This window comes from Calypte anna, chromosome 2 (assembly GCF_003957555.1).
Source record: "Calypte anna isolate BGI_N300 chromosome 2, bCalAnn1_v1.p, whole genome shotgun sequence".
NCBI lineage: Eukaryota > Metazoa > Chordata > Aves > Apodiformes > Trochilidae > Calypte > Calypte anna.
Window position 1 is genome coordinate 47,048,312 of NC_044245.1, and position 20,449 is coordinate 47,068,760.

Here is a 20,449-nt window from a genome sequence, read left to right on the forward strand (position 1 = left end):
TGAGGATGGGTGGAGTGATGAACTACTTTGCTTCTCATAAATTCAGCAAATTTATTGAAAAGGCAACTATTATTTTTGAAGCTGGGGCAGAGCTTTTCACCAGAGACGGTAGTGACAGGACAAGGGGTAACAGGTTTAAAGTGGAAGAAGGTAGATTTAGGCTGAGATATTAGGAAAAAATACTTCAGCATGAAAGTAGTAAGATACTGGAATAGGTTGCCTAGGAAGGTTGCTGATGCTCCATCCCTGGAAGTGTTTAAGGGCAGTTTGGATGGAGCCTTGTGCAACCTGTTCCAGTGGGAGGTGTCCCTGCCCATGCAGAGGGGTTAGATCTTGATGATCTTTAGGTTCCCTTCAAACACCAACTATTCTACCATGTAGGAATTCTATGATTCCTACAGAATTTCTGCCTTTTAAACCTTTCCATCTAATTTTTGCCTTTTTACAACAATACTATTGGTCAACAAACAAATTAAGACTAGTACAAAGTATTTGCAAATTCATTTTTTCAGGTACAGACCGCAAATCTACAAGAAATGTAACATGTTACCAGTAACATGAAGTTAACAAAAATGTCAGTCCCCAAAAATATTTGTCGTTTCTTTTAGTTGAACTAAGAATAGGATTTTTCTATTATCATCATTATGTATTCTATTTCTGTCATGCATAAGTATACCAAAAAGTCTTTACAGGAGTAAAGTTTCTTTAAAATGCAGAAAACCAAGCATCACATCTTTATGTGAAATCAAATCTGTATGTGAAAAGAAATGACAGAAAATAAAATACTGAATTAAGATTTTGTAATGCCGTGAGCATCAGGCATAGCAACGTGCATATGAGAGAAAATACTACTTACTGGAAAAGGAACAGGAAAGAAAGGGAAGAGACAAAAAAAAAAAAAAAAAAGGGGGGAAACATTCTTTTTAACAAAACCTCTAACAAGAGAAGCATAAGCATAATTTACTCAAATTAGCAAAGCAGGGATGGGGCAAAGAATCTGAGAGGAGTAGCTTTCAGTATGCAAAAACAAACTACAAAATTTGTTTGAAAGATTGCCTTGAGAGGCTTTAAGGGGAGGTGGAAAAAAAGAAAAAAAAGCAAAAGAAAAAAAAGCAAGGAAAAAAAAGGAGGAAAAAAAAAGAAGGAAAAAAAAAGAAAAAGAAGAAAAAAAAAAAAAAAAAGCTTTGACTCGAAAACAATGTTGTCCTTTTAAACAGTGCCCTCTCCTGTTCAGAAATAAACTGAGTTTCTCAATTGAAGTGCTACTCAGACCATACGGATAGCAGCAGTCACGCCCTTGGGACTGTATAGGATTTACCTTAACCAGCCAATTTCCAAAAACTTAACCGAACTCAACCACTGTCAAAGCATACTCTATTTAAACTATTTCTAAGATTACTCACATCAGCAAAGCCAACTAGTGAGTGGAAACAGCCAATTTGTAGCTCATGGGCACTCAAAGCATCAGGAACATTGGGAAATGTCCTGGAAGTCCTCGCAACCCTGCAACAGCCACTGCAGGGCTGGATAAGTTCAGTTGGAGCTATTTGGATAAGAAATGCAGTTTCCTCCTCAGGACCTCCAAAATGTCATAAAGGAGACAGTATCTGGCTTGCTCTTAGTGGTCTAAACTCTTCACCTATATATGACATTCTGAAAAATTATACTGTATTTCATGTTACTAACCCTAACAATTTGTAACAGCCCAAAATTTAGAAAATGTTAATTCCATACAAACATTATTCCTGTATTTAAGCAAAACTGCTCTGTTCTGGGTAAGTTAGACAGTAACCTATCTTCTGCCTATTAGCACTGCATGTAAAAAATGAGGAACAAGGGGGGGAAGAGGGGGGAAGGAAAAAGGAAAACAAACAAACAAGCAAAACAAACAAAAAAAAACACCCAAGTTTGAATGAAGGTTTTGAAGAACCTTTGGAGAACACAATAAGCTGGAAAAGGAAGTTGACAGGAAAAGTTGAGCATGAAGCCATAGGAGGGAAAACTGATCTTTGATGAGGAAATGAACTGGAGAGAAGTCAGAACAGGATGAGCTGGGCAATCATGGTTTGGCAAGGGCAGTGGAGTCAGAAAATTAATTCCCATATATTTGAAGGCCCCTAAAATTAAAGAAATTTTAATATCCAATTTTATTTATTTATACATGCAGTCAATAACTAAATGAAGAAGAAAAGACATCTTGATCACAGCTGCTATACATGTTACACTGTAGGGAGAAACCCATTCCTTCTAATTACTTGTTTACTGACTGCATTCCATACCTATGAAGTTTAAACTTAAGAAGTAATATGGTTCCAAAAATAAGAAACCAAACCATTTCAGATTATTTCCAGTCTCATTAATGAGTCAACTAAATGGATAAGGGAAGTAGTGTCCAGTAATTATTTTAATTTATTAAATGATTCATCTATAATGTCTTCAGCATGTACACTAACTTCAAAAAAAAACAAGAAAAATAGAAACTAAAGCTGAAAAAACCCTCCGATTCTAACATACTAGACATATTTATTTCATGGATACTTTTTTATTATCAAATGTTATGCTAAAATATGTGTCTACATATTCTCACATCTAAAATGTAATACAGTTTATGATAGCCATTAACAATGACCAATGTAGTTTTGTCTTTGACCAATACATAAAATACAATGTTAAAAAAGCATATTCAAAATTTGCTGAGATAAACAGTACAAACCACCCCAATGGCTCTGTTCAAAGACTTCACAACATAATTCATGTTATATTGTGTACCCATTATCCTTCACAGGACTCAGAAACTAGAAAGGGCTTGAGAACTAACATATTTCTACTATCTCTTGTACCACTTGTAAGATGCCAAATGACAGATGAAATCCCACTGTTTAGATGTAAAAGGGGTTGCTGTAACCAAGATAATTTGTCTCAGCAATTTTCAGCATTTAGGAAGACAACTGGTCCATTTAATTCAACAATCCAGGCCAGCACATCTCTTACATCTGACAAACAATACTACTCATTGGATCTTCCCTAACTCACATTTTCCATATCCCTAGCTAGGTATTGAATAAACATAACTTTCTCTGGCATTACCAAAAAAAAAGAAAACAAAACTTAGATTGCATTCTCAGTCTCTTTCTAGCTGAAATAACATCTGAGCTCTCAGGAACCTACTAGATTCAGTGTGTTTCAGTTCATTTCACTGCAATATCAACCTTTATCCTCTTATGTTTTCACAAGCAGAGCTCCAGTCTCAAGCTGGAAGAACTAAGCACTTCTTTATGACCTTCTAGAATGAAGTTACCTGCTTTCTGCACTCATCTCACAAAATGAGCCACCCAACTCAGATGCCTCAATTTATATAAACCTGGAGGTTCTTTATCCAGCATTGCAACTCCCACTGTTAAAACATCCAGAACAAATTACAGACTAATTTCTGTGCTCAGAGTATCACTGATTTAAGAATCACTGGTTTAAGTATCACTGGTTTAAGAACCCAGAAGGAGTGATAGGTCCCTGAGACTAGAAAGTCAGCAGCAGGAAGACTTATCCTCAGTGGAGGAAGTTAGCACTTAAAAAAGACATGAAAAAGTGTGCACCCTTGTAGCAAAGGTGTATTTTGGGATACATTAGCAAGAGTTGCACTAGCAGGCTGATGGAGGGGATCCTTCCCCTCTATTTAGCACTGGTGAGGCCACATCTGGAGTGCTTTGTCCAGCTCTGAACTCCCCAGTACAAGACATACATGGACTTACTGGGGCCAGTCCTGCCCAGAGTCACAAGGATGAGTAAGAGACTGGAGCACCTGACACGTGATGAGAGGACAAGACAGGGGAGACTCTTCAGCCTGAACAAGAGAAAGTTCAAAGAGATCCTTGCAATATGTATCAAAAAACAGTGGGATGGTGGAGTGAGCAGGAAGGAGCAGATCCCTCACAGTAGGGACTAAAGGGACAGAACAAAAGGTAATGGGCAAATTTTCCTGGACAAAGCAAAATGGTTTTTCACTGTGAGGGTGATCAGACACTAAAACAGGTTATGCAGAGCAGCTATGGGACACAAGCAAAAACCAGCTAGGCAGAGTCATGGGAAACCTATTTCCTATGCTGAGGCAGGGGAGGTTGGACTAGATGGTCTCAAGAGGTCCTTTCCAACTAGACAAGTCACTGATTCTGTGAAAGTATCATCTTTCCCTAAGCCCTCATTTCAAGTAAGGGTTTTGTTTATTATCAATAAAATACAAAAGCACTCAAAAGCTGACAGTCTAAATGGAAGAACGGATTTACCAATTCAAAGGCCAAGCTACCTCACAAAAACTGGAGCTTGGATATAATTTTGTATTCATTTTCATCAATTATGGGTACAGGTACAAAAATAATGTAAATGCAAACCACTTGAAAAATTCCATTTATGAGACTATCTGCACAAGCAAATGTGAAAAACATTGTGGCAGCTAGCCACTAACCTAAAAATGGGTTTAAACAAACTGATGCTCAGCAAGCCCTGAATGTAATTGTCTTTTTGGTTTTGCCCTCTTCAGACATTTGTCACATAAATATGATAAATACATCACAACAAACTAAAAAGCTATTGTGTTGCTATTAAATGACAAATACCCAGTAACTGAAAAGCCAGTCATTTATTCTTCAGAAATTCAAAGGCATGATAGATGTGAAACTAAGATTTTAAACTAGTCTAAAAACATTTGCTATTTCTGTTTTTCTAATTTAATTGTATACTAGCAGTAGACCTGACATGCATAGATCCTTTAGTCTTAGTGCCTAATCAAGATTTCTTGGAGGTTTATGTTGGGTTGTTTTTTGTTATAAGCAATTTTTCAGAGTTTTGGTTTTTTGGTTTTTTGGGGGGGTTTTTTTGGATGTATGCAGTTCCTGATATTCAGGTCTACTTTCATTGTTCTACTACATTGTTGGTAGCATTTATAAAGTATCTACAACTCTTTGACCATGTCACTTACAAGGAAATAGGCTGTAGCAAAGTAACATAAAAATCCTTGAACACAACTACATCCATGATTGTCAAGAAAGATATACTCCAGGGCAGTAATGAGCCCTGAGATTACCAGTTAGGAAACCTGTAATATGTAAATTGGTACAGTAAAATTGTTGGGGGGAAAAATAAAAGAAATAAAAAATAAATAAATTTAAAAAAAACTTTAAAAGGAGGTATTGACCAGTTCAAAGGAAACTGACAGGAGCCCAGCCAATCCATGCTCCTTGGAAGTCAACAGGCGTATGCCAGGCTGGCATGGTAACACCCCTGTTGAACAACTTATGACATGGTTGCTTTCTCCTAATTTTCCTACAACTCAGTCAAACTCACTCTTTCAATTTACCTTGACTGACATTACAATAACATACTTCCATATAACCACATGACTTTTACAGCAAGTTGACTGGAATAAAGGAAATAATGAGCACAAGTAATTAAAATTAAAATACCTGTTATTGAGCAGTACACTATGTGAGGAGCAATCTTTTTAATGTCTTCATAACCCAGGCCCATTTCAGCCAGTTTCCCAGGGACATAGTTTTCCACAAAAACATCAGACACTGCTGCAAGCTTTAGAAAAGAAAAGTATGAGTAAGATTTATTAATGAGCTTCCAGAAGTTTGATAGATTCTTAACATAATTTAATTTTAAAATCTCACTAATCAAATTGGCTCTAGCCTTTGTGACAAAAGAACACATGCAAACCCAGTGATATAATTTTTAGCTCGTTAGACTGTGCATCTCTGCAAACTACATATTCAAGATGCTGCGCATCTAGAAAGATGACTGTCAAAATCCTAATTAGACAAAACTATAATATAATTATATTACCAGTAGTACATCAGTTTCACAAGCCTTGATGATAGTTTCCAGAAAGAATTATTACCTTTATGCTTGCACTTAACACAAGAAAAAGGAGGAGAAAGAACACATCTTTACCCTTCGGGCTTTTTTTGCCTCAAAAATAATTTTATAAATTGTTTTTCAATTTAAAATCATTTATTGCAATTACTGCAGAGGCAATTCATCTCACTTCCTGTATGTAGAGGCAGAATAGGGAGCCTAAAAATTTTACTGGGTTAAATTATCTTAAAGTCACCTCAAATAGAATGGAGCTGTCAAACTGCAATGTAACACTCTTCATCGCATCTTAATGAATAACCTAGTCAAAAAATCTACTGAAGATTACATATAACTTTGATGGGCTTTAAATCACATCTTTTTTCCTTATAAAAGTTATAAATAGATATAGATATACATAGACTAATACTAATAAGAACTCCTGAAGCAAGAGAACTACATGCTAAAACGAAGACGTATGCCTCAGGGGAGTTGAAGAAGTATTTTTCTTGGGGTTTGTTTGGTTTTTTTCCCCACCCCAGGAACTTAAGAAACTGTTCCCTGACAGGTATATGTTTGTGCACACAAGATTAAGCATAATGAAAAACATTTAGTTTCTTAATATTATTTGCAGCTGATCAAAGTCACATTCTCTGAAACTACCAGGTAGCTGTCTGATTAATATATAGAGTATATTAGACCAGCTTCTATAAACTACTGTCTTCATAACGCAATCACAAGCATTTTTTTCTAGCATGTAGACTGACCCGTTGAATTTAAGACAAAAGAAGATGCCAAGCCAGCAAGTATTTAACAGGAAAGACAGAAATTGTTTTGTATTCAGACAAGGCAGCACACAACTTATAAATGCTTTAATTGGATGCATGGAAGAAATTTATAACATTTATATAAACTAGCTTCAGCATACAGTGAAGGTGCATTTTAAAATATGTTATTAAGTACTTTTAAGGTGGCTATGCCAAGAATCTATAGGACTGCAGGACAATGAGAGAGTCTCCAGATTCTGACTAAGCATTGCTGGATTTCAAGGAGGGCAGCTCGCTGGTTTGTTAATTCTTGATTCCACAGAAGTGAACAGAACATAACTTCATGGAGAAACTTGGAAATCATTTTTAATGCATAAAGGCAGCGGTCTGAGTACCGTATTCCTTTTGATGCTCACTGAACCAAGCCTAGGATTCTGTCATCCTGGAGAACTGGATTCAGGCTTTGATCCAAGTCAGCTCTATGTTCTTAAAACTCAAAGCAATTTTCAGTTTCAATGCAGTTTTAAGTCCACTGTCAACCAATATTTCACACTTCATGTCCTGCAAGTCATCTGAACATGTATTGTATTTTAACTTCTACTTGGAGATGTTAAATACAAGTAACACGATTATTTTAACTCCTATTAACACAGACCTGAGTTGTAAAACTATGTATTACAAATAGGACACTGATGTACTCAATATATGCCTCAGGAAAGAAAAAAGGCATCATGTATGCCAAAGCAGTCACTATATTGACTAGAAATAAGAAATAACTATGCTACTGACTTGAAAAAACAAAACATTTGTACCTTTCAGAATTTTCATCTGGGGAGGTTTTTTTGATGTTTGGAGATTTTGTTATAATTGCAGAGGAGATTTTGTTATAAATGCAGAGGAGAGTGTGTGTACTTGAAAACACATATATGCATAAATGTAAATATGTATGTGTGTCTCTATAGATATGTATGTGTGAATAGATTGCCTTGACAAGTAAGAGAGAGTGCATGAGATCCTGACCTATCAGCTAAAGACAATGGAGAGGAAAGAGTGCCATCAGCTGCCAGTCATTGAATTGTCCCAAGTTCTCCATGAATAAATAGAAAAGTTAATTAGTTAAAGACAAATATTCAGGAAGAAGGTATCCTCAAGGCTCTTAGGAGTAGCTTTGAATAGTAACTACTGATTAATGCTCTAATGAGATGCTGAGCCATATTACAACAGAAGGATGTCACAGCAGACTGGTGAAAATACCACTCCTGAGAAAATTAATCCTTTTCATCCAGGAAGATATACAACTTCTTGGAAAGCAGTTAACAGGGATCCAAAAGCATTAGAAAGGAAGAAGGAAGTACAAATAACACAGAATAAAGAAGAAGAAAAGAAAAGAAAAAAAAAAAAAAAGACCAAATAATGATTTCATGTGAATAATGAATAATGTAATCATGTAAATATAAAAGAGCAGACCCCTGGACAGTATTTTGCACTGCTGTGACAATGGGAGAACAGCAGCCAGGACTCCTAATTAATAGATTTCTTCAGTTCACTTGATACTACTGATGAAATAAAGGCTGTGCTTTCATCATATAACAGAAGATTCCCTACTACTTTCTTTTTAACTTTATTTAAGATTCTGAGATTTGTCGTCTTCTTCTTACATGTAATTTATGAGCAAGGTAACAATATGTATTCTAACCATTCCACCTTTCTTAATAGAAAATAATCTTGCTACTTTTCTTTGTAGGGCTTATGTCCAGGATAAAATTCATATTTGTGTATGAGTAATCAGTGTCACACATTTAATTTCTTCTTGCCACTGATTACAAACATGAACACTGCTTTTCAGAGTAACAAATACATTGCTGAACAGTGCTCAGATAATTTATTTCCATTTCATGCATAATTCCTCAAAAAATACTACCATACAAATTCTACTTATTGCAGGACACTTAGTCTCACTGTGAAAAACTGATTAGAACTGATGCAGAAACAAACAGTAAGAGAAGACAGCTCATCCTCTTAGCTATGTTAGTATTGCAGGGCTAAAACCACAAAGAAACAAAGATTAAGTATGACCCGCTGACAGTATTTCTCAGAAAGGTGTAGTGAAACTGAAGTAATGAATAAACTCTAACACTGAGAAACCTGCAAATACTGGAAACCAGCATCTCCTCTTTGTAAGCTGCTCAGACTTTATCAGATCAGTTGAGCCTGAATCTTTCTAATGAAATAGCACAGCAAGATCAAATATAGCAACAGAAAAAGAAAAGCACTAGGCTGTTAGACTTTCTCCTCACAATATTTCATTTGAAGAGTCTGATGACATTTTTATGTAAATTTTATATCTAAAACAATTAGAAATTATATCTAAAACTGAGTCCAAAAGCACAGAGTAGAGAGCCTATATACTTTATACTTTAAGATAAATTTTAACTCTATTCTATTCTAAATCTACTTTAATTCTTAGATATCACATTAATACTTGAAATGCAGAATGTATTGTTTGCTACTCAGGATCAAAAAAATACAACATAGGCACAGTGTGTGTGAAATCAAAACCTACCTCTCTGATTAGCTTTACTCCTTTTGAATCCTTCATGTTGACAGCTATACTCTGGGGATATAAAAAAAAAAAATTCAACAGTAATTAATGTGAAAGCCCTTTTGGTGATTATCAGCCTCTCCTAAACATAACCAACAGTCAATTTTCACACTACAGCAATATCAAATAAGTATATTTTAACACACACCCCACCTTCCCCTGCAAAAAAGTTTTGTTGTTAAAGCAAGCTGAACTGTCTCACCAATGGATCAGACAAACACCAAAACAACTCCAACAGATGTGCACCTGGGAGCTGCACTGCAATCTGGTCACACAGCACCTACTACTGCAAGTACACCTGGGGACACCATAAACATTTGTTTCAATGGCAACAAGCCATTAAGTAGGTAAGGTATGTCATGAAACTTCATCTTAATCTTTCCAAGCTACCTTTAGCCAAAAAAAATATGGCTTCATGCCTGCTCCTCTCCAGCTCCAGCTGATGCAAGTCAGTTGAACTAATGCACCTAAGAAAATCCTGATTCTTCAAATAAAGTAACCATTAGTTTCATCAAGGTTCATTTTTGGTCAATTTGTACCAGCAACTAAGGACTGGCAGGACCATTCTTTCTTCTAGAATTCACCTCAACTGACCACAGGGTCATACCAGAGGTCTGAAGCCTTTTTTATTAAAAGAGCTCTTTGCTTTTCTCCTGAAAATTATTCATCATAACTTAAGGCCAAGTTACCTATTAACATTAGAGATGTTAAAAATCAAACAGAAGGTGTTATGTCTTCAGTAGTAATTACAGAAAACATAGGTTAATGTAGCCCTCTCTATCATCTACCAACAGTCCTGGCTCACTGGGGACATCCCAGATGATTGGAAGTTAGCAAATGTCACGCCAATCCACAAAAAGGGCCGTAAGGACGACCTGGGAAACTTCAGGCCCATCAGCCTGACCTCAGTGCCTCAGTTATGGAGCAGATCGTCCTGGGGGCAATCACACAGCACCTGCAGGATGGGCAAGGGATCAGACCCAGCCAGCACAGAGTTTAGGAAGGGCAGGTCCTGTCTGACCAACCTGATCTCCTTTTATGATGAGGTAACCCACCTGGTGGATGAGGGGAAGGCTGTGGATGTGGTCTACCTGGACTTCAGCAAGGCCTTTCACACCATCTCCCACAGCATCCTCCTGAAAAAGCTGTCAGCCCATGGCTCAGACAGGAGCACCCTGTGCTGGGTTAGGAACTGGCTGGAGGGCTGGGCCCAGAGAGTGGTGCTGAACGGGGCTGCATCCAGTTGGCTCACCAGTGGTGTCCCCCAGGGATCAGTGTTGGGCCCAGTTCTGTTCAATATCTTCATCGATGCTTTAGATGAGGGGATTGAGTCCACAATTAGCAAATTCGCAGACGACACTAAGCTGGGGGGGAGTGTGGATCAGCTGGAAGGCAGGAGGGCTCTGCAGAGGGACCTGGACAGACTGGAGAGTTGGGCTGATTCCAACGGGATGAGGTTTAACACGGCCAAGTGCCAGGTCCTGCACTTTGGCCACAACAACCCCATGGGGAGCTCCAGGCTGGGGACAGAGTGGCTGAGAGCAGCCAGGCAGAAAGGGACCTGGGAGTCTGGATTGACAGGAAGCTGAACATGAGCCAGCAGTGTGCCCAGGTGACCAAGAAAGCTAATGGCATCCTGGTCTGTATCAGGAACAGCGTGGCCAGCAGGTCCAAGGAAGGGATTCTGCCCCTGTACTCAGCGCTGGTGAGGCCACACCTCGAGTACTGTGTCCAGTTCTGGGCCCCTCAGTTTAGGAAGGATATTGAGGTCCTGGAGTGGGTCCAAAGGAGGGCAACCAGGCTGGTGAGGGGACTTTAGCACAAGCCCTATGAGGTGAGGCTGAGGGAGCTGGGGCTGTTCAGCCTAAAGAAGAGGAGGCTCAGGGGAGACCTCATCACTCTCTACAGCTCCCTGAAAGGAGGGTGTAGCCAGGTGGGGGTTGGTCTCTTTTCCCAGGCAGCTACCAGTAAGACAAGAGGGCACGGTCTCAAGTTTTGCCAGGGGAGATTTAGGTAGGATATTAGAAAGAATTTCTTTACAGAGAGGGTGATCAGACATTGGAATGGGCTGCCCAGGGAAGTAGTGGATTCTCCATTCCCAGAGACATTTAAAAAGAGACTGGATGTGGCACTCAGTGCCATGGTCTGGTAACCGCAGCGGTAGTGGATCAAGGGTTGGACTTGATGATCTCAGAGGTCCCTTCCAACCCAGCTGATTCTATGATTCTACCACACTCCATTTACCTTTTTATTCCTATTGATGCTAAGAAAATAAACACTTTCTGTTCCTGCAAAAGGTGGGCCCCAGGCTCTTGTATCATCACCAGCTCCTGAAAGAAATACCATCACATTTTCATAGCTGTCCAACATCACACTACCAAGATTAAAAAAACTTCCTCCTATGTTATATTTAAATCACTTGAGCTTCATGTAGTAGGCAGGACAAAAATTAGTTTAATATACATGATGTAGAATATTTATGCCAAGAAAACACCTAAAAGTGAACATGATTAAGCAAAATGAACAAGTGCTAGGATTAATTTTAAATTTTAGAATATGAATATACAGTCACACAACCAATGCATTTGCATGGTTTTTGCATGCTTTTATTTGAGGGTTAGTTGGGGGTGGAGGTTCTTCTGTTGATGGTTGGTGAGTGTTTGTTTTGTTTTGTTTAACTTAGAGCAGAGCTACAAAGCCATTTTTTAAGGCAATCCAGAAGAAATTAGTAGAAGCTCTTGCAGTGTTCTGAGTCACATTGAGCACATGATCCATAACCCATTTCTGAAACACTCCAGGCACAGGGTCAAGATACCACTGGACAGCATCAACTTGATAAGCTGCAGGAACACTTGCTATAGCAATCCTCTACCTTCCGTCCCTCCAGAAATGCACCTTTCTTAAAGAAAGGCAAGATGGCATTAAAGCTGCTGCAGACTCTCACATCACTGTATCATTTATGCTTGGTCTCTAATTTTAAACCTTTCTTAAATGTCATGAAGACTGGCAATCTATTTTAGCTAGAATTAAAACTAAGAATGGCATTTTAATTAGAATTAAAGCTAAATTTAAATTCAGATATGATCATCACCCCGAGTACTAGCAAGCATTCACATCCCTACATCCATTTCAATATCTAGACTTCATCTACTTGATAACTTTGCACTAGTGGAAACTTCCCCGTGGGAGGTAACAGTGAAGACTCTTTGATACTAGCATAGATACAGAAACAAGCTGGATGACTTCTGGTTTTACATAATATAGCCATTGTCACAATTATGCCATACACTATGGTAACACTAAGTCTACAGCCATTAAGGATGAACTGCAGTAAAAGTTATACAAACATAAATACTCCTCAGGATTTGTAATGTTTAGCATCTCAAAGAACTATTGTGCTTCAAGTGAGAAACTTGGGGATAAAAAAAATAAGGTCTTTCTTCTATATGTTACCACTTAAAGTCATTTGAAACAAAACATTTCAGTAACACTTTCCATGTAGGATGCTGCTGGGGCTACTATCCTTTATGGCTCTGAATACTCTTGTGAAATAGAGATCCTCTCACAGAAAGAGCTGATTACTTCCATTCTAAAATGATTGAAATTCAAAATTCTCAGGCTGTCCTTCACAAAACAAAACTCTAAGAGCTGGAATGCAACTCTACAAAACCACTACTTCATGCTTAATCACTGCATTGCTCCATTCCTACTACCTAGATACTTGGAATAATACCACTGTCAGTCTCATCTGATTGTACAAAACTGATGCAGCTTCTGCCCTGTCAACAAAGTGAAAACATTTGAAACAGTGGTGAGAGATTAAGGATGACCCACAGGTTGATGTGGCAAAACTTTTGTTAGATATTCAACCTTTTGTTTCAAATATTCAATATTTCCTATTTAAGATAAAATATAAGAAATGTAATATGATTTAGTATCTCAAGGGTGTAGTTGTCTTCACACGCTCTTTTCAAAAACTAGTACTATCAAAAGAGAGAAATTTACAATATGGAAACTTAGAGAAAAAAAATATGACAGCTGCTATGGCATAATTACATGCCTCAAATGTCTAATGATGCATAAAACTGAAAGTCAAATGCAGACAATATTTCTAAAAAAGAACCTAATGCCATGCAATTTGTTATTCTTCCTTTATGGTCTTATAAACTAAAAACTGTAGCTATTTCATAAGAATTAAGCAGTTTTTACCATTACCCAATCTTCAACAACACTTTGTGTAAGAAATACATGTGCTGAGAGGAAAAAGAAAACCATCAAAATAAATTCTACTTTCTAAGTTAATTACCCAGAATCCAGACAAACTCTAGAGAACCTACACAAGTTTTTGCACCTGAAGACACACTCTTTTCAGCACTAGCATGAAGGTTTTCCTGCAGTCAGAGATCTCCCATTTCTAATGAGCTGCCATCTCCACCTATACAAGAATATCAGGTCCTGGACTTTAAAGACACAGCTACATCAGGTAGAAAATAACTTTTGTTCTCATTCCACAATTCCAAAGAAAGATTTATCTGACAAGGTAACTTTTAATTACCAACCTGAAACAAAACTGAAGTAGTAAATTTATTCTCAGGAGAAAGTTTATATGTCAAGTCACCTCACACTCTACCAGTCAAAACATTTGCCATGCTACTATGTTTGTATAGTATTACACAAAAGCTCACAGTCCTTTCTCACTTGTTATAATAAAAAAATAAAATACAACGTGAAGTTTCTATTTTCTAAATTAAAGTGCTTGCCATTGTATCAGTATTCTACTCCTGAATAGTAAGATGTATTCCAATTTAAAATTACCTAAGACACTTCGGCTCAGGGGGAACTGAGCTGAAGAGGCAAAATTCCCAAACAGGAAGAACACCTTTTCCATAATGCCTGTGTAAATAACTGATGGAAGGATTTTTATATTTATTAAATTTTTCATGTCAAACACCACACTTCAAAATCAGTTTTAAGCCCTCACCACATTACAAAAAAGCAACATATACTTAAGCATTCACAAGCTCAATTTAAAAATCAAAGGAAAATTCAAGCAAAATTAATTTAGCTTCAATTGATGGAATGAGGCATTTTTAAAAGTGATGGCTCAGTACTGGTTTGTACATTAATATCTAAAAAAGTAACCATATAACTTTAACCTTCACACACTTTTTTCTAAATATAGACATAGTCTACTTCTGATCAACATACACATACATGGAACACAGTGTTAAACAAGCAAACAGTTCATAAGCCTGTAAGTAAATGTCCTAGTAACTTAGTTCTTCAATGGTTCTCCAAATAGTTCTTACTACATCAGAAATTGCAAGATGATCTAAAATATTTCCAAAAGAAAAATACACAAATAGCTACAAAATCAATTCTTTCTTAGACCAGTATTATACACACAGTCACCAGAAAAATACCATCACCAAATAAAAGTTTTGTCTTTCTAGGTATTTCCACGGGTTTTCAATCTTGCATTCTCAGTCAGATATTATTTAAAACACATAAGCAACAATTTGTTGAGCTACCCCATACTTATTATACCTAAAATAGATAAATAAAATACTTACCTGGTTTCTCCACTTTGATAACTTCAGCCCCTAGATCTCCTAAATTCATTGTGGCAAAGGGCCCTGCGAGTACCCTGCAATATTAAAAAAGACTGTTTTCTTAGGTTTTCCTATCAGAATATTTTCATCTAGACAGACTGCTTCAAATTAAAGAAAAACACAAACCTTGTTAAGTCAAGAATTTTCACACCGTCCAATGGCTTTACATTACTAGCACCTGGCAAGAAAGAAAACAGTAACTTACCCTTGAATTGTTTTTTTGTAAAATTTGTCTCTCATTGGTAGTCAAAAACACTGGTTTTATGACACTCATACATCATCCTCCCTCATCTCCCTTCCCAAATAAAAGATAATAAAGCTTTCTGCACAGATAAGTTATTAGGAGTATATTACATTAGCAAAGCATTTTAAAGATGGAAAATCTGATTTTTAACATTGCATAAACTATTTTAAACACTAAGCAATTCTACAATAACACTACTTTTTCTGAGATATTTTTCATATGTGCCTTCCACAAACACCCATGTAGGTTTTAAAGACCTATCTGAAGAAAGATGTAATGAAAGCATAGCAAGCAGCAGCAAACTGACTGCAAACTAAGACACAAACTAAAACTAATGGGTAGCAGACCAATGTGAAGCACCGTATCCTTACAAAGTGTTTTGACCAGTGTAGAGTCATGCATTACACAAAAAATAATATCTGTGTATTAAAAAAAAAAAAAAAAAAAAAGTTAAAAACTGAAGACTACAACAACCAAGGAATTACTTATCCTATATTTAACTTTGATGGAAGCTGCACCTGTGAGATAACTAGTATGAAATCTGGAATTCTTTTTTCCCCCCCTCACCCTTTCCAGCCCAAGTAGTTCTATGAAACCAAAGCAATAGCAATAAGCATCACTGGCAGAGAAGCCATCTCATAGTCTGGACTGCAGAGTCCTGGCTGTCTCTTGATTGACCTTGGGTTATCTTCTACTTGGGTTATCTTCTACTAACTCAGTGTCCTTACTTGCAGATATAAATACTACATCACCTGATGCAGATGGTAATGTCATTACTCTGGTCTCATATTAAAAACAAACAAACAAAAAAAAAAAAAAAACCAAAACACTGATAGCTGTTGTGGTGCTGACAGCACCACAAAAATTGCACAATATTGTGGTAAGCATCTCTTTTTGGTGTTTGTTCAGTTAAGATAATGCTGTACAATATCAGGGGGAGACAGGGGGCCAAACAGAAAACCCCAGTTTATTCCAGCACAGATTTCCTTTTAGAACAGGCAGGAGAAAAGGACCACAGGCCCTCCCAAGTGTGCAGAACAGTGAGGTGTGTCTCCCAAGTCATGCAGCAGGGAATGCCTGTTACCTGCTCCACATTCTTCCATCAGACCTGAGCCACCCTTCAGTCACCTCCTATCTTATAGGATCTCCTCCAATGTATACATGGAAATGAGATGTATGGAGAGAGAGAGACATAATTAAAAAGCTACAGAGATGTGAAGCAGCATTGGGAAATAAAGGCTCCTGTTAAACTGTTTTTATTCACTGTACAGCTCTCAATGAGAACACTTTCATCTAGCTCTTCAAGACATTTCTCTCAATTATTAAAAATCACTCCAGAGAAATCCCACTGGATTGGGGTTTTAACACATGATGCTGTCCAAGCAGCATGTTTTTTTAAAAAGTGCTTATGTGAGAGTGGCCATGTATTTTGCACAGTTCAAGGCCCTTAGGAAAACGCAGGCTGCCAGCTCTCTTCAATGCTGCACATCTCAAAGTGTTGGAAAACACTTGTGCTAGCACCAGGTAAGGACCACAGATCCTCCAGAGTAACCTTGATTTTACCAATTGACCCTAACTGAGCAAACACTTGAGCATAAGTTTATCTGTTATAGATCCAAGTGCAGCATTTATTTCACAATAGCATTGTTTACAGAAAATATGTAAGCAACAACTTTGCTGAAGAGTACAGCTCCCAGAAAAGAAGAGAAAAGAAAAAAATCAATAATCTGTCAGCAAAAAGGGTTCATCTTCCTTTATTCTTTCCACACCTTTTGAAGGTGAGCACTCTCTTACTCAGTGACTCACAGCCTCCTGAGACAGCATTTGGTATCCTCACTTTTGTTCCTCACAGATACACTACCAGGACAAGAATAACTTTTTAGAGCCAACAGGTTCTCTACCTATGGATAACTGAGTTGCAGGAATACATAAAGACATTTTTCAAGAAAGTTTATTATGTGTTAGCCCATAGGTATGCATTTATACATCACTATGGCTGATGAATCCTTATTAATTATCATATCACCCACATTATGGTAACATCAAACACTCCATTCTGGGACTAGGACTCTTCTACAGTTGGAACAGAACATTACAATTGTTTCAGAAGACAAACAGACCGTTGTGAATTATCTTTACTGCTGGTAACACTGATGTCTGCAGTGATGAAGAAATGCAAGAAAGAGATCAAAACCTTGCTTTTGAAAGTCTGAGGGAGAAAAAAAAATACACCCCTTCGTATCTTCACACTAGGAGAGGACAAATATTAACAAAAGAAAACTTACAGAACCTAGATTCACATTCCAGCTAGACACTAATTTGCTGGAACAACAGAAAGCCTTTGACCACCAGAGAAACAGCGGTTCTGGTACACTGATCTTGAGTACCACAGTGCTACTAACTCATTTCACTAACAAAACAAACAAGGACACAATGCAAACAAACAACAGAAAGAGATCAGAATTGAACAGCATTGACCAGAAACATTTTTTTTTCCCCCATCTCCTTGCTTGTCTCCTATTTGGCATATTATCCAAAGTTAAACTTTCCCTACAGAGTGTTTTCTATTGGAACTCTGGCTCAATAGTCTAAAATCTCTAAAATGCAAATTCATATTTTCTCCTGTATTTTTGCTTTTAATTATTCCAGTAACTTGATGACTGAAAGAAAAACCTACTCTCCAAACTCTAACTATATTTATTAGTAAACTCTTTATTCCTGTGATGCTTGAATTTACTGTGAATTAGACAGACATACATATCTTTTACAAATTATTGATGAAGGAAAAGTAGATCCACTCACTGTCAATATGATTTTAACTCTTTAGTTAAGCTCAGTAGGCTGTCCCAAGGTTGGTCTAACGTAACGAGTAAACCAACACATTCTATAGAACAGAATTAATATTTGTATCACATTCCCCCCCAAAAAGCTTTCATTTATCCTTGTAAGAGACAGAAGATGGCACTAAGAAAGCTGATTATTACACTTAACAATTTTTCAACAATGCAAATTAACAGTGAACATATTCCATTCGAATTACATGCAATTGCAGAAGAGAGTACTCCTTATGCCTATTGGCTTTACTTTGATTGCACATTCAGTACTTCTTTTTCATACACACAACAAGTTATAATCAAGTCCACCAGTACTGAGGACTTTTAAGGGGTACATTCCAACCAGGGACACACTTGGTACGTTCAGAAGTCCAAGCCTCCTCCATTTTTACTCAATCAACTCAACTGTTAGTATTTTTCTGTGTTAGTAAGTAACAGACAAATCTAAAAGCCAGAGAAAAGTTATTTTGTTGCAGCTTGGCTTTATTTTTCTTCATTAAAAAAAGCAAGCAAACAAACGAACAGACAACTGCATGAAGTCCCGAGTTTTGTAACCTTTGAAAAACCAAGGCCTATGACTGGACTGCAGGCACTTTTTCCCCCTCGTTAGCTGAAGCTGCCCCACCCGGCCCCGCAGCTCCCGGCAGCGCGGCACAGCCGCCGCGCAAAGTCCGCCGCCGCCACCCGCGGCAAACCCCGCAGCCCAGCAGGCAGCGGAGCCGGGGACCAAGGCTCCACAAGCGGCCGTAGTGGTTGGAAGAGCGGCCGCCAGGCCACCCCCCGTTCTCCAACTCACCCACCACCGCTCCACCGGCTCGCCCTGACCCCCCCACAGGCCCTGCAGTGGCGGGGAAGGGGGCGCCGGGGTTCGGTAACGGGCTCAGCACTGGGCTGCCGGCACGGTGGAAGACCCGTTCTCCCCCTGACAGCAGCCCGGGACGGCTGCAGCGATAGGAAGAGGGGGGCGGCGGCATCAGCATCACCCTCCCTCAGGTGTTTAAAGTCCCTCCCGCCCCCCAGCGGAACTCCTACGGCCCCTGCCCCAGCCGTGTGCCGACCGAGGGCGCCCCGGGGGTGGGGGTGATTTAAGGTCCGCAGGGGTCAGTCCCGGAGAGGGACGGAGGAAGGGGAGGGGAGGGCACGGCGCGGCTACCTGCCGGGGGAGCGCCTCCGCCCCGCGCCCCACCGCCCGTGCTGGGGGAGGCGGAGGCGGCGCTCAGAGCTCCGGGGCAGCCCGGCGGGACGCTGCTGCCGGCAGCTGCGGGGCACCGGCTCCTCCACAGCCCGCTGCCGCCGCAACGGCGGATCCTTCCTCCCAACCCTGCGCGCAGCATCCCCCCCGCCAGCGACGCCGAGCACCCCGGCGAGAGCCACAAGAAGGTACCCAGACCGCCCCGCCGCGCAGGCGCCTCTGACCGCCGGGGCGAGGGTTAAAATTGTTCCCGGGTTGGGGCGCTGCGCAGGCGCGGTGTGAGCGCCCCTCTGATTATCCTCGGATTTCTTGTCGATCCGTGTGTCCCGATCCTTGCTCTGCAGCGGTGGGATGGCTCGTCTCTGCCATAGAGTCCCGGTGAAACGGCTGCTGCTTCTGCTTAATGTCCGAGCTTTATAGACAGGAAGAAATCTTGCTGATGTTTCTGTAGTAATTCCAGATGCTGTCTGAAAACCTCAGTATTTGCACAAAAAGATCTAAGGTTTTGTAGGCTGGTGCGGCGCCTGGTTGCCGGGCGAACCAGCTTTGGAAGTTTTGGATGTCTAGAAAGTTGTACAGCTTGTTTGGTGTCCATACTGTGCAACACTGCCAAGATAAAATAAAACATAGAATATTCCCTCAGCAGTTTTCTGTGGTTGCAAGGCAGGCACTCGTGCTGGATGCCATTAAACCTCATTACCACCAGGTAGATCTTCATCTCAAATGTGCTTCACTGAAGGTGCGACTTTGCTCACTGTGTATCTTCAGGTGTAAGTAACTATGGAAAGGCTTAATTTGACTTGACCTGTAAACGATTCTTCCGTAAAAACTTTCAGACTACTTTTAGTCTGTGTGTGACAGAGCAGAGGACTCGTTATATGAAAGCTGTGAAGTCCTCTTGCTTTAAAATAGGATAAGAAAAGTCTGCGGAGAGACTCAGCACTTATTTATGAGAAATATGTTGTCCTCACCTCTTTCCTATCCTCACAGGACAGCAGCTGCATCTCAAGAGTACATAAAACTTCTGAATATGAGCATTATGAATAGCACAATCTTAGCAGTGTTGCATGACAGAGGGGCTGAATGCTGAGGAAGAACAGAGAAAATCTTTGGGACAGGTCCATCAGACATGTGATGTATAATAAAAAGTATGACATGGATGCTTAGGATCCTAGAAGCAATTAGGGTTTGTCATCAAGAAGAAATAAATCAGCAAAAGTATAGCAGTATAACTTAACGTGTGTAACAATATGTACTTCTAATTAATTTAGTGTGAAAAAGGTTTAAATTAAAAGAAGCTGTCCTTTTTCTTGAATAAGACTGATCAGACAGAAAAATGGACACACTGATA

The 20,449-nt window shown here is 39.1% G+C and overlaps 1 protein-coding gene across 1 annotated transcript in view; it reads right to left on the bottom strand.

The window, feature by feature from the left end:
- Positions 1–19,140, bottom strand: part of SUGCT (succinyl-CoA:glutarate-CoA transferase) — a 320,381-nt gene extending 301,241 nt beyond the window's left edge. The window contains exons 1-6 of the mRNA XM_030445377.1: positions 19,060–19,140; positions 14,955–15,006; positions 14,790–14,863; positions 11,461–11,546; positions 9,178–9,228; positions 5,457–5,577 (exon numbers count right to left, since the gene is read on the bottom strand). Of these exons, the coding sequence (XP_030301237.1) occupies positions 5,457–5,577; positions 9,178–9,228; positions 11,461–11,546; positions 14,790–14,838 (307 nt within the window). The 5' untranslated portion in view covers positions 14,839–14,863; positions 14,955–15,006; positions 19,060–19,140. The remainder of the gene's footprint in view (positions 1–5,456; positions 5,578–9,177; positions 9,229–11,460; positions 11,547–14,789; positions 14,864–14,954; positions 15,007–19,059) is intronic.
- Positions 19,141–20,449: the final 1,309 nt, after the last annotated feature.